At 53.2% G+C, this 17,098-nt stretch overlaps 1 protein-coding gene across 1 annotated transcript; it reads left to right on the top strand.

Annotated features, from left to right (window-relative positions):
* Positions 1–8,112: 8,112 nt before the first annotated feature.
* TNMD (tenomodulin) lies at positions 8,113–16,809 on the top strand. Its single transcript, XM_009480896.2, has 7 exons — positions 8,113–8,278; positions 8,406–8,540; positions 11,738–11,878; positions 12,671–12,772; positions 14,651–14,804; positions 15,994–16,166; positions 16,600–16,809. The coding sequence occupies exons 1-7, from the start codon at positions 8,231–8,233 to the stop codon at positions 16,807–16,809; spliced, it is 963 nt and encodes a 320-aa protein (XP_009479171.2). The 5' UTR covers positions 8,113–8,230.
* Positions 16,810–17,098: the final 289 nt, after the last annotated feature.

Raw genomic sequence — 17,098 nt, 5'->3', positions numbered from 1 at the left:
CTACCAAGTCTACTCTAAACCAGTCAAGGGTAGACTAGACTAAACCATGTCCCAAAGTGCCACATCTACCCGTTTTTTGAACACTTCCAGGGATGGGGACTCCCCCCGCTCTCTGGGCAGCCTGTTCCAATTCTTGACCACCCTTTCCATAAAGAAATTTTTCCTAATTTCCAACCTAAACCTCCCCTGGCACAGCTTAAGCCCATTTCCTCTCATCCTATCACTTGTTACTCGGGAGAAGAGCCCAACACCCACTTCACTACAACCTCACTACCACCTCCTTTCAGGTAGTTGTAGAGAGCGATAAGGTCTCCCCTCAGCCATAGGGTATAGCAAGGGGAGAGCAGAGCAATAGGAAAGAAAGAGGGTGAGAAGGAACTTCAAGCCTTAATGTTAGGGGAAAAAAAAATAAAAGCCTCAGCAGGAAGGAAGGAGAGAGGAGAAAGGGAGGTGTCACCTGAGAGCAGGCAACGCGGATGCTTTCTGCACGCCCGGACTGCTCCAAAGGCGCACGGGGCTGGGCTCAGCCCCCTGCAGACAGGCTTTGGGGGGCACAGGCTGGGCACAGCCCTGCTGCGGCGGCGAGCTGAGCCCCGCGGCAGCAGGCCCTGGCGGGCACGTCGGCTGGAAGGCGAGGGCAGGCACACCACAGAAGCGTGCGATCGTGATCCCAAAGGCAAAGACTCACCGAGCTGAGGAAAGAGCTGAGCTGCAGCCAGCCCAGCTGCGGGGCAAGGAGACAGAGAGCTTGTAGGGCACAGCATGGGGCCAGCACTGGTGGCCCAGCACCACACAGGGTGCGAGCTCGCCCTCCTGCAAACCCCAGGATGGGCGTTGGGACAGCCCCATCCAGGGGTTAGTGCACCGGGGCTCAGGCACCTTGCAACAGGGCAACGGCTGAGTCTCCCAGATTTGGGCAGGGCCCCCAGTCACAGTGGGACAGCAGCTCTGGGACAACCTGAAGCAGCTCCCAGCACCACCAGACACAGCCCTGGAGCATCGAGAAGCCTTCAGCTTGCCGGCAGTCAGGCAGCAGCCTCAGGACGTGGCCGTCTCTGAAAGCCACTCACACACGATGCCCTGGCAGGAGGAAGCCCGGCAGCGGCAGGAACACTGTGCCCATGGCCCCCGGCAGCCAGCCCGCTCTCGCAAGCAGGCGAGCGGCGTGTGCCATGGTACATCATCACCAATATGCTTGTCGTCTCCCCCCCGCGCCCCCTTTGCAGCCCATCTGCGATCACACATGGCTGAGGCGGAGAGGAAGCTGCAGAGGAGGAGGAGATCCCCTGCCACCGTCACAGCGCGGGCGCGCAGCCCAGCCCGGCACGGGTGCCGTTCCCCTACAAAAACGGGGCCGGTTAACGCACACCATGACCCCACAGCTCCCACCTCACCTGCACACACCGCAGCCTCCTCCCCGCTCTGGTTCCCACCTTTTTCATCTATATTTGTCCCAATTTCCTCTTGCTGATCCTCAGCGCCCTGTGCTCCTGGAGCTGCTCGGAGCCCTGCAGCCCTCCTCTGCCAGCCAAGGGCCAGCAGCAGCACAGCCCAAACCCTCTCTGCGCCCATCCCAGCCCCTGTGTTCCCTCCCAGGCAGGGGCAGCTGAGCAGCATCGGCTCCAAACACGGCTGCTCATGGGGCCCAGCTGGTGCCCAGGCGGGAGCGCAGCTGGTGGGAGTGTCCCCCCCAGGGCTGGGCACCCCTAGGTGCTGGTGAGCATCCGGAGGGGAGCCAGCCCACAGCAGCAGCTGCCGCCCCACATTTCAGCTGATGAACCCCAAAATTCATAGACTTGCAGAGCCTTCCGCTGCTTCATTCTGTTTGGGGCGGAGATGGGCAATCATGCTGACTTTGGTTCATTTTATTTATTTTATTGATTTTTTATATAGCTGCTTTTTTTCCAAAAGGACCCTGGAGCCATGTGCAGCTTGCCTGTACATATGAGAGCTGAGGAAGAGGCAGCGGCTGAGCTCAAGGCACAGGGGATGCAGCTAGGGCTGCATGGAGACGTCACTGAGAAAGGACCAGGCAAACCCCCCATCTTCTGAGCCTCAGGGTCTCCCCAGAAACCTCAGCGCACCCAAGAGACCAGGGCATTCACGCTCCCATCGCTGGGATGCTGAGGCTCTGTGTGGTCTCGGAGGACGAGGGAAAATGATGCTCGCAGCATCACAGAGCAATTAATTGCAAGGGCCATCAATGGGAGATTTAATGACAATCAAAGAAAAATTAACTGTGTTGAAATTCTTCAGTTTAATGGATTCCTTCTTGATTAGTCACATTCAGGAGTAATCTCAATTCTGTCTTCACTTGCTTTAGTAAGTAAACAACATTAATACATATATCAGGTGACAGAGTAAAATAACGCAGGAGCCTATATGGTACTGAACTGAACTGATTCAGCAGGAAATTTTTAATATGTTAATATTAAATATTTCAGGTTTATTAAACAGTGATAATCAACTGGTTATTCTCTTCACACAATCCCAGCACAATGCAGCAATTTTTACCAAAAATTGTCTTCTCCCTGTGGGTTTCCCAGTAGAGTCCATGGCCATGGTGAAATTCGGGCCCTGCAGTCCCTCGAAGGGGGACCTGGCGCCTCTCCCCATGCCAACAGGCTTATTGCTGCTGCTGGAGAAACCCAGAGCATCCATCCATCCAGCAAGGGACCCACACACCCGCAGCACCACGTCTGCACTTCCTCGAGAAACCAGGCTGGCCTTGTTCACCTCCTTCCCCCTGCACCTCAGGCACGGTCATCACAAAATTACCCGCTTCTAACTAAGCAGGCTGGCAATTAACGGCTGCCAGCGGCGCGCCTGCATCACCCCAAGCGTCTGTCTGCTGCCACGAGTGTGGAACCCAATTACAGCACCCGTACGGCAGATTTGGGCGATGGGCACCGGGGTGGTGGTTACGGCAGGGCAGAGGGAGACAACGACCCCTCAATCCCCAAGTTATCCTCTTGGCTTCCTTTCTCACATCCAAGAGGAGCTTTACAATATTCCTTCAGATCTTAACACCCTTAAACTATTTTTAATAAAATGGTTTTTAGTGTGACACCAATACACAAGTAGCTTTCAATTACATTTTAGCGCTCCCAGTAGGAAGTAGCTTTTTATTGGGAGAAGTGACTTATGATAGTGCAGGATTATGGGTTTGGTCTTTGCATTACAGATACTTGAAACCTGGTGAAAATAAAAACTGCTCAGCACATATTCCATAGATGAGCTAAGCCTTGTGCACGGGGAAGCATTTCTGAAGAAGTTAAGTGTTTGAAATAAAACTGTGTAGTCATCTAGTAGAACAGAGACATGAAATTGTTATTTATCAAGATGAAACTGGCATTTGGATAAAAGTCTCTGGCGCTGTTAATAACTTCTGTTGACGAGGGAGTCAGAACAGCAGAAATGAGGTAGACGTCCCCCTGAGCTCGGAGGAGCGGGATTTTTCATGGGCTGTGAGCAAGGAGAAGCACATGTCTTTGGTAATAACTTTCTGAGCGGCTCCATCAGAACGGCCACCATGAGTTTATCTTTTTCTATTCTCTCCAAAAGCTTTGTCAGCTTTGAATAATCTGCTGTGGCTACAGACTGCCAGAATGCCACACGGCCACTTGCATCTCCAACATGAAGTCCAACTCCCCGAGCAGTTTTATCATAATGATGAAGTTTCTTAACTTAAATCAAGGATGTCTCTGGAGTTCCCTACGACAATGCGAACTTCAGATAAACAATGAATGATGAATAGGCAAATTACTGAAATCTCCCTTCAGCTGAGGCCATATGTGGCTAGTTGATAAGAGGAGGTACGCATCCTCTCATCTGGCAAATGTTACAGAAAATGGGATGGTTTGAAGCAGAGACGGTTCTGTGTAATCAGCCACTGGCTAATGAGCAATTTTCTTTTATATATGATCTTTCCCTTTCTCTGTTTGCTGTCCGGGATGTTGGAAGCAGGGAGAGAGCCAGCAGCCCGACCAACGTGCAAGCAAATGTTTCGCTCTGGTATAAATCACTGCCCTGTGCCCCCACCGCAGGTCCCGGTCCGAGACACAGCAGCAGCAGGAGATGGCTAAGGGCTGTGTGATGGTGCTGTACGTGTCTCCCGAAGGCAAGGAAATCTTTCCTGAGAGACCCATCCAAACCAGGGGAAGAGACCATCTGTAAATCTACCAGCAGCTCACTCAAAGCTTCGTGTGTGCAACAGCAAAGGGGGACAGACCATGGCCACAGGACCAGGGGACAGACACCTTAAACTATGGCTGCAGGACCAGAGGACAGACACCTTAAACTATGGCTGCAGGACCAGAGGACAGACACCTTAAACTATGGCTGCAGGACCAGAGGACAGACACCTTAAACCATGGCTGCAGGACCAGGGGACAGACACCTTGGGCCGTGGCTGAGGACCAAGGAACAGACACCTTGGACTGTGGATGCGGCACCCCAGAGAGGCTGTAAGCCAGCACTCCGGGTGTATTTTGGGGCTGGAGCACCTAAAAGAGCAAAGCAAGAGGCGTTTTTCCTCCTGCGAGACCCCCCAGCAGCATCCAAGGAGAAGGGCAAAAGCTGGAGGGGGAGGACACAGCGAGGTCCGCTGGGTGCTGTGGCTCCATGTCACTCCCCCCTGCTCCGTCCGGGAGCGGGTGCCACCGCTGCCACCACGTCACCCTGCAGCGAGAGCCACGAGGCACCGTGTCCCGCAGTAAACGATATGATTTACTTACTGCCTATGGAATTGCCCAATTAATTCACTATCCACATTAATATTATGGCTCATTTTTAACTTTACTGTCTCCATCGTTCCAATTTAGTGCTGCTCAGAGATGCTGCCACTGACCTTAATGGGTTTTTCATTATAACAAAGAGCATCATATTAATCACAATGGGTTTTCGGCTGGAGGTTGCTGCCTGAGCCCCACTGCCTTGGGGAGCTGCTTTTTAGTAGTTCTGGGACCTATTTTATTTCTGCCGGGCTTCTCGCCCCCGCTCACACCGTGTATGAACCTTTGTGCTGTCCAGGAGGAATTTCTTGGTATAACATTTCCAGGCACTGAGATTTTATGCAGCAGTCAAGCTACGCCGTGAATATGATAGATTTTTCTGGGCAAATTGGACCAAGAAGTAGAAAACAGAAAGGATGCACCAGTCGTAGCCAATGAGCCTCTTATTGTCCTGTATAAAAATCAAATGCCTTTTAATCATTTCAAATGTTCTTCTGGGTATCAATTAGTCACACATTAATATCACTATTGCTTCTCTTCCTCAGTTCACGTCAGATTAAATTCTCCCCTGTCATATAGGCTCGCGCTCATTAGCTTCAAGGAAAATTAGTGATTGTTCCTTCTTCATTGGCACTGATTAGAACTGTTTTTTATACAGAGAACCTGATTGTCATCTTAAAGACATTGAGGGGTTTTTCCCCAAAAATTATTGTCTTTTCATGGAAAATCCATTTTTTTTCTTTCTCTGAAACCCTGAATGCTGAGCCTGAGCACTGGGGAATGGGGAAAAAAAAAACCATTCCTGACCAGCGTCATTCTGAGGTTTCTGTCCCTCTCTGCATCCCGAGTATCTGTCTCCCTGTCGGGATCCAGCGGCTGTCGCACAGTCCACAGCTGCTGAGGGGAAGGACAATTTGTGTCGCACAGGGTTTTGCTGCCGTCAACCCCCCCCGGTTCAAGACTGGATATTTATAACGCTCTCCACAGAGAGCGGCGGTGTGGAGGGGTCCCATCCTGCTCCCTGCCCAGCACAGGGGCCGGAGAGCACAAGGCTGAGCTGGCTCCGGGGCTGCATGTGCATGCGTGTGTGCGTGCATGTGTACATAGATATGCGTGCATGTGTGCGTGCATGCTCACGCCTATTGCTCCCATCCCTCCCGGCCAGCAGTGCCCAATTTTGCAGGCTGCAGCAAAATGAGGTCTCCAGCCCCACGACGGGACACCCCCCCCCCCGCGCCCCCCGCTGCTCGCCCCAGCCGCTCCATCCCTGGCACTCGCCAAGCGCTGGAAGGGACCGATGATATTTATTGAGTTTTATTAACTCCCAGCCCTGGGAGGTTCTCACCTCTTCCAGCTAATTCAGACGCCCAACTCCTGCCGGAGTTACAGTGATTGCCATTAAAAAGCTTGACATTTACCTTACAACAGTAATAAAATAATAATGCCTAATTTGGTTTATGAGTGGTATTTGCAGTGTTTCCTGTGCCTGGAGTGGGGGATATTGTGAAGATCGCTGCGACGCTGATCAATTACGTCTGCTTAACGGCACTGCTGTAATTCTTTCCTGTAATCATAACCGTCTTTCAGTAGAGCTGCTCCAAAGTTTTCCTTTGAAACAGTAATTTTGACAGGAAAAGAAAATGTTTTCAGATACTTCAGTTTCCAGTGAATAACAAAAGCTTCAGAGGTGAAACTTTCTGGTGAAAAGTGGAGAAAGACAAACCTGGTGTCTGCACAGATTTTGCTGTATTTAGATTTCCAGAATCTTTCAGATATTTTCAAAGGCTGCCTTGTGATTGCTTTCCATTAAACAGTGATTTTTCTTCTCCAAATAACCTTCTGCCTTTCACTCGTCAATACGATTCCCTTCTGTTATTGGCCTCTCAAAGATTAAACACCCCTGGTGTACCTTACATCCGTGAGCTATTGCTGCCGAGTTAAGGGAAGGGGAGCTGGCCCTGGAGCTGCCGCTGGGCTGTGGGGTGAGGAGCTCCTGCCGCCCGGGGCCGGGGAGCCCAAACCCCTGTGCCGGGAGCCGATACACACCAGGGCACACACACAGCCCCTGCACACACACACACACACACGTGCACAACGCTTTCTCCAAGCTATTCAGCAACTCCGCTTCCGTCCCGCTTGGATTTGCCCTCAGGATGCAGGCAGCGATGCCCCGACATGCTCACAAAGCCAGCACCAGACCCGCTAAAAGCAATTTCTTTCTCGGCTTCTCACCCTGAGCAAAACTCGACATGGATTTTCTTCTTTTCAGTGCAATTTTAATTAGTGCATGATGCACTCTGGGTTTTTATGAGCGTAAACAGCTTGGAAAAACAGTGCACGCCAGCTCCTCTACACCAGGGAGCCTCATCCTGTTCAAACTAGAAACTTCACACAGGATTTCTGAAAGCCTTTCTTAAGATAGGTTCATTTCCATGAAGAAATGGTACAATTTCAACAAATGGAAACTTTTGAACGTCAAAAAAAAAGTTAGTCAGGAAATTCCTGGCTAGGCTGACTTTGGGGCAAGGCTCTGCACAAAGCGGGTGGGGGATGCCAGAGCCCTCCACGGGGAGAGCTCGGGCTTCACTCTGCGGTGCTGAGGGCTGGCAGTGCGTGCGTGCACATGCGCGTGTGCACGCACACCCGTGCACATCCACGCACACCCGTGCACACGCGTGCCCATGTATATGCACACACACGCACATAGAATCACAGAATCGTTTAGGTTGCAAAAGACCTTTGAGATCACCAAGTCCAACCATTAACCTAACACTACCAGGTCTACCACTGAACCAGTTAAGGGTAGAGTAGTAATTAATTCCACGTTTCCTGGCTTGGTGGCTGGATTATTTTTAATGGAAGTAAAACTAGGAATAATTAAGATTGGAAAGGACCTCTAAGATCATGCATACATGCATACATGATCTTAGAGGTATGCATGATACATCTTAGATCATGCATGTATAAGCATGTGTATGCACACCTATGCCCACCCATGCCCACGCACACACCTGCCCCCTGCCATGCCCATGTCCCCCTGCCACCCAGGCACGCCACAGCAGCTCCTGGGCTGTCCCCGCTGCAGAAGCCCCCCTGCACGCGTGAGCAGCCCCCCGAGAGCAGCAGTGCCCGCGTCCCCAGAGCTCCGGGGCAGCCGGGAGCCCTTGCACAGCCTGGGCACCTCCAGCCATGAGAGCAGGGGCAGAAGCGGAGGGCAGGAGCAAAGCTTCAGTGAAAAACTGGGACCCTGGACGGGGCCGATGGACACCACGCAGCAGAGCTTCGTGCGGGCTCCTCTCCAAAAGCGTGGGAATTGTTTGCACCCTGCAAAGGGCAAGCGCTGCGGGAGCGCCCGGGGCCCGGCAGGCTGTGGGGGAAAGCTGGCTGCCGCCGTCACGGGGGCGGCAGTGACCCAGCCTTCCCCGCCGCATGTGCAGCCCAGAGCCTCTCTAACTCCACCTCGGAGCGGGCTCGCGTCCTCGCACACGGAGGAGACCATGGGAGGGACGGCTCGGGAGAGCCCGGAGGACTGCCGCTTTCTGGACGTAAGTTCGTGGCTTGCTTTGCCCCCGTGCAGCTTGTCAGCGTGACAAATGTCTGATCTGCGTGTGTACGCGTCCCTCCTCGAATCATCAGCCAACCTCTGGCTATCGCTCTTTTGTCATTAATTAGGCAGAAGCATCCAAGACGCGCAAGAAGACCTGCACCAGGTACCAGACCTGCGGACTGCTCTTCAGCGTGCTGCTCATTTCGCTTATTCTGATATTTTTTGGTGTCAAATATCTCTGGAACCCAACACCCAGAAAAGTAAGTAAAATTTCTCTGACCCAGCATTTCTGAGTGCCGCTTCCCCAGACAGAGCTGTCCCCCCCCGACTCACTGAAACTTTTAACTACACCCTGAAACCCAGGCAACTTTACAAAATGCATTTTCTTAGACCACAAGTATTCACGGGACTTTTAAAAATCTTTGTATTATTCATAACTAGCTTTTACATTATACCGACTGGGTTTTTTTCCCTGTCACCACATTCTTTCCCTAACTGACAATTACAGGGGATGGGAGCTACACCACGAAGAGTTAAAGTTACTCTTACTTCACCGGCAGCAAATTTTATGACAAGTAAGAAAATATTTTCCATTTCATTTCAATTATCTTGCCAGAAACTGGTGGAAAAGTCATTATGCCACCGCATAAAGAGGAGAGAAAGCCAGGACGCAGTGGTGATTGATTGTCATGGATTATATTTCTTACTTTAATGTGTCTGCAATGTGAGGGGACGGTGAGACGGATTAGCTTTTGGAGGAGCTCCTGCTAACTGGATTGCGCTCGTTTATTCCCAGCTCCCCAGACGGACGCTGCTGTAAGTGCCGAGCGTGCCGGGGGCGGCAGCGGGGCTGCACACCTCCCACGTATCTCTGCTGCTGCCCAGCATCTTGGCAGTTCTGCCAAAAACCTTTTTTTTTTGCCCCATACCCCAAGAAAATCACTTAACCTTGAAGCCAACAGCCTGCCCAGTGCTCCCCATCGCCCCCCATCCTTCTGCCCTTTGAGTTTCCATGCTCATCCAGGAGGCCCCGCTTTGCACCCTGGCACCGGCAGGTTTTGACGACTCTCCGGGATGTCTCCAAAATTCCTGTGCGCAGCCGAGGTGGCCTCTTTCCCACGGTGGCACCTCCCGTCTCCTCCCTGCCCCACACCGGAGCCGAGCTAGCCCAGCCGGGCTGCCCTCCCGCCGGGTGGAGGAAGCACCCTGCTCACTGGAAACTTTGTCTTCTTATCAGCAAATAGAAATAAATACCCCAAGAATAAAAGAACAAGCAATAAAAGCCGTATGTGCCTCCAGGCTCCTGCCAAGGCGGTTATAAAGTCTCTACTGTTCCTCAAAACCCAGGGAGCGTGCCAGCCATGGGGGAAGAGGCTGTTAACCCCCGGAGGGGAGGTTTTCTCCAAGCCGCTCCGGTGGCGCGGAGCCATTGCCGCAGCCTCGGCAGGGTTATCCAGGGTGCTGGCCCTCGGCTCCCATGGCCTGATGGAGGATGGAGTCCATCGGTATTTCTGAAAGCCCTTCACAACGCCTGATGGGTGGGCAAGCCAAGCGCAAGGTAGCAGGAGAGCAAAGATGTCCCTGCGGTGCAGCTGCACGCTGGTGGCCCCGGTGTCCGACATCGCTGCGTGCTCTGCGGCCACGGGGCAGCGCTTCTCCGGCTGGTCCAGCCTCCGGGATGGGGGAGGCTGGAAGTTCCTAACGCTCAAAAATATAAACCAAGGGGAACTAAACTCTTTAAAGAACAAAAAGCGCTTTGAGCTCCCTTCACGCAACCGGAGAACGGAAAAAATCTTTAAAGAAGACTTGCTCCTCTGAGGGGTGGCCTCGGCCACGGCGCTGCCCTCTGCACCGCAGCCTCCACGCCGGCCGGCACCGCCAGCGAGCGAAGGCGATGAGTCAGCAAACAGGGGGTTCATCACAGCCTCACAGGGGGACGTATTTCAAAGATTCGCGAGCAAGTGTCATTTTTAGCCCTATAAAATATCTCACAGCTCTCCGAGCAGCATGGAGCCGGCCAAGCCCAAATGGCTTAGCTGGCCACTGCGCCGGCAAAAGTAATTCTTCGTAAATGGAGAGGCACTCGAAGGTAAGGTGCCACCAGGGATCCTACCCTCCTAGAAATGATTTACGGCACCGTGTGCATTTTGTCAGTCAAAACCAGCGGCCTTCCAGCCGTTTTAGGCTTCAGACTATTTTTACCATACCATACCATAAAATCCATTGTCAGCCATATATCTTTATAAAAGCCTCCTGCTGACTAACAGGAGCTGCTCATGGCTGCCAAGGCGCACATCGCTCTCCTAACTTTTAAGCAGGGGCAAAGGTACCCGGCAGTTACTGCCTGCACAGCCAGCTCTGCGCCCAGGCTTTCTCCAGCGGTTGCAAAACGGGGGATGCTGATGCTCAAAACTGTGCTGAGAGGCTTTGAACCCCCTGATGGGGAGGGATGTGCAAGAACCAAGGGACTGTGAAAGGGGGTTTAGGTTGGGACTGCAGGCAGAGCCCCTGCCCCTCGCTGGGGCATTGCTGCGGGGCCAGGGTGCCCCTTCCCCGCCCCACGGCCGTGCCAGGGGATGAACAGGGCTCTCCCGTCCCCATGCCTCCATCACTCCCCGCTGCCCTGTGGGCTTGAGGGGTTTTGCACAAGTCCTTTGCTTCTGCATGACACCGTTTGATTTGGGAAACGAGACTCCCCAAGGCTCGCCAGCTCTCGCCGTGCCAGCGGGATCATTTTTGTGTTTCAGACAGCATCTGCCACTCATCCTTTAAGGGTCAGGCATCCGCAGAGACTGGAGGGCTGCCGGGCTGGCTGAGTGCAGCGAGCACCTGCGAGGAGGAGAGGGCTGCTCCCCTGGCTCCCCATGGGGATGAGTGCCACCGGGAAGCCGGCTGCTACGCCCCGAAGCTCTTCAGCAGCCCTCGAGGAGGTCTTTGATCTGCAGGCAATCCCTGATCTCCTCCAGGCAAATAGAGGCTTTTTCCTCTGCCTTTCCAGGAAAAATAGAAGGCGCAGAGATGGAGCAAGCAAGCTGGGGACACAGTGATGGAGCAAGCAAGCCAGGAAAGCAAAGCGAGGTCCCTTGGGCTCAGGACTTCAGTCCAGCCTGGGACATAAGCAGCCTCGTGCCACAGAAAACACCGGCAAAGGCTGAGCCACGGCAAAGCTCCCGGTACAAGTGTGGGATGAGCATCTTCTCCCAGGCTTGACACACATGTACCCCCACAGCCTGGCCCCATCTTGTCCTTCTTCCCGGTACCTGGGAGCTGCCTCTTCTTGTGCTATACAGACGATCGTCCTGGCTCAGAGCCGGGGTGCGGGGAAGCAGCCCGCCCCGTGGCAGGGCACCCAGCACCAGGGGTCAGGCACCCAGCACCAGCCCACTCGATCACCAGCCGCCCTGTGAAATCAGGTGGGGGGCTCAGCCAACCCCCGTGGGGTTTTTGTCCCTCACAGGTTTACGACATGGAGCACACGTTCTTCAGCCACGGTGAGAAGAAGAAGATTGTGATGGAGATCGACCCACTGGCCAGGACAGAGACCTTCAGGAGCGGGAACGGCAGCGAGGAAATCCTGGAGATCCATGACTTCAAAAACGTGAGCGCAGCAGGGTTTGTCCCCGGGCACCTGCCTGCAGTCTTGCAGCAGGACCGACAGGATCCCTTAGGACACCGCGGGGTCACTGGAGCAAGACCTAGGATATCAGGGAGAGCAATGCCCATATGCAGACTCTCTAGGGATGCTCCCAAAGGAAAGGAGATGTGTGTCTAAACAAGCTTCCACCAGTATTTAATAGTGGCATGGTTCAGTTCTAACAAAATACATCTTAAAAGCAAGACCTAGTTATTGGATTTACCCTTGCAAAGGAACGCAATCATCATAAATCTATCCGAGCCCAGTACATTTGTCTGTCTGGAGAGCATTAAAACCTCGTGACAATGTTGTAGGCTCTCTCTGAAACCTAATTAAAATTTGTAGGGAAATACCCTGTGCAGTGACATATGGCAAAATTTTCAGCTAATAGCCTAGCAGGAACTCGGGGCTGAATGTTCATATAACCATAACGGTCAGATGCTATTCTGCATATTTTTATTTATGATAACTAGAGCTCATGATAGTTATAAGGAGAAGGGGAGCAAAGTAAAATTTTATGACTATCTGCCTTAAAATATTTGTAAGAAGCCCAATTCTCCCAAACCATAAAATGCAATATCCCTTAGGAGAACCTGTTAGTACATCTTAGCACCGCCGCTGAACAGAGTTTGCATAAAAACATCAACAGGAAAAATACAACCAAACCCTCATCCAGCTGTACCCTCCGTACGGTGGGGTTATTTATCCTCCCGCTTTGCCCTGACTGCTTTTTTGGTGTTTGTTTTGATGCTGTAGGGAATAACTGGCATCTTCTTTGTGGGACTTCAAAAATGTTTCATCAAAACCCAGACTAAAGTCCTACCCGAGACAACAGAGGCCAAGATCCCCGAGCTTGAGGTAGGTGAATAAAACAGGATACCCCTCTGCCCCCGGTGACACCCACTCCTCTCCCTGGTGTTGGGAGCGCGGCTGCCATCCCCACCGCCCTCCCATCTGCTCCAGCCTTCCTGGAGACTCAGCAATAAAGAAATAATGAGTTGTGATCGCTTCATAAAATTATCTTATTTCAGAGGATTGCTTCTAAAAACAAGAAGTGGAAAGAGATGGGATTAGACAGCCAACAGACAAAAACCTCTCAGCACAATACCGGAGATCAAGAACAATAATCCTGTTCTAGTCAGAAGGTCGCAAGGCAGCTCAGGATTAGCAGGCACCAAAAAGTCAATCAAATTGTTTTCTCCAAGAATTGAGCCTCATGTTCTCAAGCAGAATGAGGCAGAAGTAATGAATTTAAAAGAGCAGCCGTGTTTAAGAAATGCGATTTGAGAAAGCGCTTTGCCGTACAGCCCTGGGAGGTGGGAAGCGCCGGGCTGGGGCCACCTCCCTGTCCTGCATGGACCTTCCTCCCATCCGTGTGCCTGACTGCTTCTTACACCCATTCAACCTTTGCCCACCACATCCTGCTGCAAGGAGTCGCACGCTTTGCATGCTACATGGAAAAAGTGTTTGGGTCCATATTTTAAGCCCTCTCTGACAGCGTAACCTGGGGTGATGGCTCAGCCCCTTGAAAGCAGTTGTCCCCTGTCCCCATTGCCATCCCTGAGCCCCCGGCGGTGGCACGGCCCCACGGCACAGCCCTCCCGCCTCCCCGTTTGCAAGACGAAGGGTGTTAGCAGACGGAATCGCCCCCAGGGAAGCCATGTTAGATAAAACGCCAGCAGGACACATGTTTGAAACGAAGCGTGGGCAGAAACATTTCCCTGAATCATGACCCAAATTCCCAGACACTGATTTTTTGATTATGCCATAAGAAACTAATAGATCTTTTCGGCTACCGTCATAAAAGGGATATGACTTCCCAGTCTTTAGCAGAACATTGCCCCAGGTAGAGAGCTGAAATGTAAAACCCAATGAGATAAATGTAGATTTAAAATCTAGTCACCTCTTCCCAGAGCCTGCATGCTGCCAGGTCCTTCAGGCAGCACCTCCCCAACCCCACAGCTTTCACCAGAGACTCCAAAAACTACTCAGACTGGGTCAAGTTGTGTCAGCTCTTTCCTAAGACTTCCCAAAGCCGTAAAGAAAAACTCTATAAAAGGGAAATACAGCTCCAGACGCCTTCTGAAGAGAAAAATGCCATTTGCCAACTTGCTCTATGGGCTACCACCACCAACATACACAACATTGCCTTGGCAGACAGCTTAGCGCAGACCCATCCAATAATCTTTATATATCTCCCTCCCTAAGCGCCTGCCAAAACACACCATGGACTAATGCAACGGCAGAGACATGCAGTATAAATTACAGAATACAGCCGTGCAAAGAATTTCTGTGAGGAATAAATTAAAGTGTTCGATCACAAAATCGGTAGCAGAAGGAGAGAGAAATTAAGTAGTAAGAGCAAAGCAGAGAGGAGATGTTTTAATCTTGGGTTTTAAATGAGCTGGGGCGCTCCAGAAGGCTCTTCCAGATGGTGGGGACTGCACAGGAGAAGGCTCTTGAAGCATGATGAACGGAGGGAAGCGAGAGCGGGGTGGTGTTGGCTGAGAGCAGGCAGGAAAGACGAGGCTCATGATGGGTGTCCCTCCATGAGGACCAGTGGGGTATTGCATGTGCACCCAGCGAGCACCCCGATCCTGGGGCTAAGGCAGACAAAGTCCAACTGCTCGCTTGGAGGAGAGAGGTGCCTCGAGGTAAGCCAAGGGGAGGAGAAGCAGCCAGCGGTGGGGAAAGGGAGTCTCACCACGCCGGGGTGAAATCTCACTTTTCTTCCAGGGAGAAGAAATCACGACCACCTACTTTGAGCAGTCCGTGGTCTGGGTGCCTGGGGAAAAGCCCATTCAAAACAAGGAGTTCCTGAAGAGCTCCAAAATTTTTGACATCTGCAGAAACGTGACCATCTACTGGATCCACCCCACACCAATAGCAGGTACAAGGAGCCACCTCCTCCCCAAAGTGCTCATGAGCCCCCTCGCCGGGAGCAGCCCTGCCACCCACTCGTGTCCTCTCTGCCATTTGCTCCAGTGCAACATGGTGGGAACCCGTTTCCACAGCCTCGTTGTACATCTCAGACATGAACACAATACTGGCCATGACCATGAGAGAGCACGGCCAATGTAATAGCAGGGGCTGAAATTTCTCTCTGCAAAGCGCTCGTCTCTGCCAGCTCCCCACCGCCCTGCACTTTGCAGAGTGCCCACCCTCCTCATAACAAGGCAAAAAAACCCCAAACCCTTTGTACCTGCAAAGAAGCCAGTGCTGCTGGAAACTGGGACGCCTAAATTCTTGTCACTGCATGAACATCAGAGCATGAGCAGACATCTGCATCTAAATCACACAACAGGGTTGCTATCTCCAGCTGCTTGCTACACAGCCCTTGCAGAGGTTGTGGCCTCTAAGATCCGCTGGTGTAATTACGCGCTCTCTCTAACCCACTTCTATCTGAATGAGATAGTTTAAAAACCCCTACCAAGAAAACTTCCACTCTGCAGCCGCAGAGGCGCATCTCATCCCCCACGGGTACCAGTCAGCCCATGGCCGTCAATGGTCCTGGGAGAAACTGGGCATCAGAGACCCCCGACGCAGAGGGAGGCTGCTGTCCTTGGCTGCTGTCCCCTTTCTGCTTCCTTGGTCTCTGCCGTTAAACCCTGCTGCAAAGAAAATTAATGTCACTGTGGGTCTTACCTAAGCCACCAACAGGTGCTGTAGCTAGGTATAATCTGCCCCAAATCATGTTGCTTCGCTGGAGCTCTACAAATCGCCCCCGCAGCAGCAGAGCCCACCATGAGAACTTGCTTCCCTGCACCCACAGCCGCATGCGGGGGATGCCAACACCATCCACGGGCACCCGCCACCCATGAGCGTGGGAAGCGGATGGGCCATGTCTTCTCTACCCTCTCCTTCTGCCACATCACCTCCTACAGCCTTTTGCCCAGGCTTGATAAGAGCAGGAGGCAACAGAGTACAGCTGGTCTGCTGGTGGGGCTGCTCAGGGTGGAGCCATTTCCTCCTCTTCTTGTACCACAGCACCAAATTTTGGTAGAGACATTAACGCCTGCTGCTGTGTTTGTCCCCCTGCTCCCTGGTTGTTGACAGCAACATTTGGGCTCTTCCTGTAGCTCCTGAGCTTGCTGATCTTGAAGGGGCAGAAGAAGAAGACCCTCAGCTGCTTGTGGACAACCAGAGCTGGTTGGATGGGGGGAGCGAACACGAGGTGGACAAGGATGCGCAGCTGGGGCCCAAGCGCCGGGCACGGCAGCTCACTGAGGAGGACCTGCCTGTCAACGACTACGTGAGTGCAGGGAATTGCACCCTGGGGTGCCCTGGCCATGGTCCCAGGGTGTCCTGGCCATGCTCCTTGGGATGTCCTGGCCATGCTCCTGGGGCATCCTGGCCATGTTCCTAGGGTGGTCTGGCCATGCTCCTGAGGTGACCTCTCCATGCTCCTGGGGTGCCCTGGCCATGGTCCCAGGGTGTCCTGGCCATGCTCCTTGGGATGTCCTGGCCATGCTCCTGGGGCATCCTGGCCATGTTCCTAGGGTGGTCTGGCCATGCTCCTGAGGTGACCTCTCCATGCTCCTGGGGTGCCCTGGCCATGCTTCTGGGGTGCCCTGGCCATGTTCCTAGGGTATCCTGTCCATGCTCCTGGGGTGCCCTGGCCATGTTGCTGAGGTGCCCCAGCCACACATCCCCCTCGCTGTACTGACACTGGCTCTTCCCGGCAGTCAGAGAACGGGCTGGAGTTCCACCCCTTGTGGGATGAGCGAGGCTACTGCTGTGCCCAGTGCCGCCGCGCCAACCGCTACTGCCGGCGGGTCTGCGAGCCCCTCCTGGGCTACTACCCCTACCCCTACTGCTACCAGGGCGGGAGGGTCATCTGTCGGATCATCATGCCCTGCAACTGGTGGATCGCGCGGATGCTGGGCAGGGTGTAACACCCGCCGTGCAGCACCCAGCGCTTGGGTGCTGCCCCGTGCCCGCCTGCCGCGTCGCCGCCCATCCGGATGCATCCTGACGTAGCCGACGCGCAGGTTGTTACCTGCTTGATCGTCGGCGAGCACGCGAGCCCGCTGGCTGCGACACCCTCACCGAGCACGCACCGCCTGTCCCCCCCCGCATCCTGCGCGGCTCCCGCGGGGCTGGGGGAGGCCGTGCTCGAGTGCATCATCACCGTGCTGAGCAGCAAGAGGCAAACAATAAACGTCTTGTATGAGCGATTGCAAA

This window comes from Pelecanus crispus, chromosome 13 (assembly GCF_030463565.1).
Source record: "Pelecanus crispus isolate bPelCri1 chromosome 13, bPelCri1.pri, whole genome shotgun sequence".
NCBI lineage: Eukaryota > Metazoa > Chordata > Aves > Pelecaniformes > Pelecanidae > Pelecanus > Pelecanus crispus.
The sequence above is the reverse complement of the archived record's forward strand: the minus strand, read 5'-3'. Positions and strand labels throughout refer to the sequence as shown.

Bases quoted from the DNA above. Each gene is read 5' to 3' on its own strand.
- TNMD (XM_009480896.2), top strand. From the start codon at position 8,231: ATGGGAGGGACGGCTCGGGAGAGCCCGGAGGACTGCCGCTTTCTGGAC. The intron at 11,879-12,670 runs GTGAGCGCAGCA...TTGATGCTGTAG, and splicing joins AGATCCATGACTTCAAAAAC to GGAATAACTGGCATCTTCTT. The intron at 16,167-16,599 runs GTGAGTGCAGGG...TCTTCCCGGCAG, and splicing joins ACCTGCCTGTCAACGACTAC to TCAGAGAACGGGCTGGAGTT.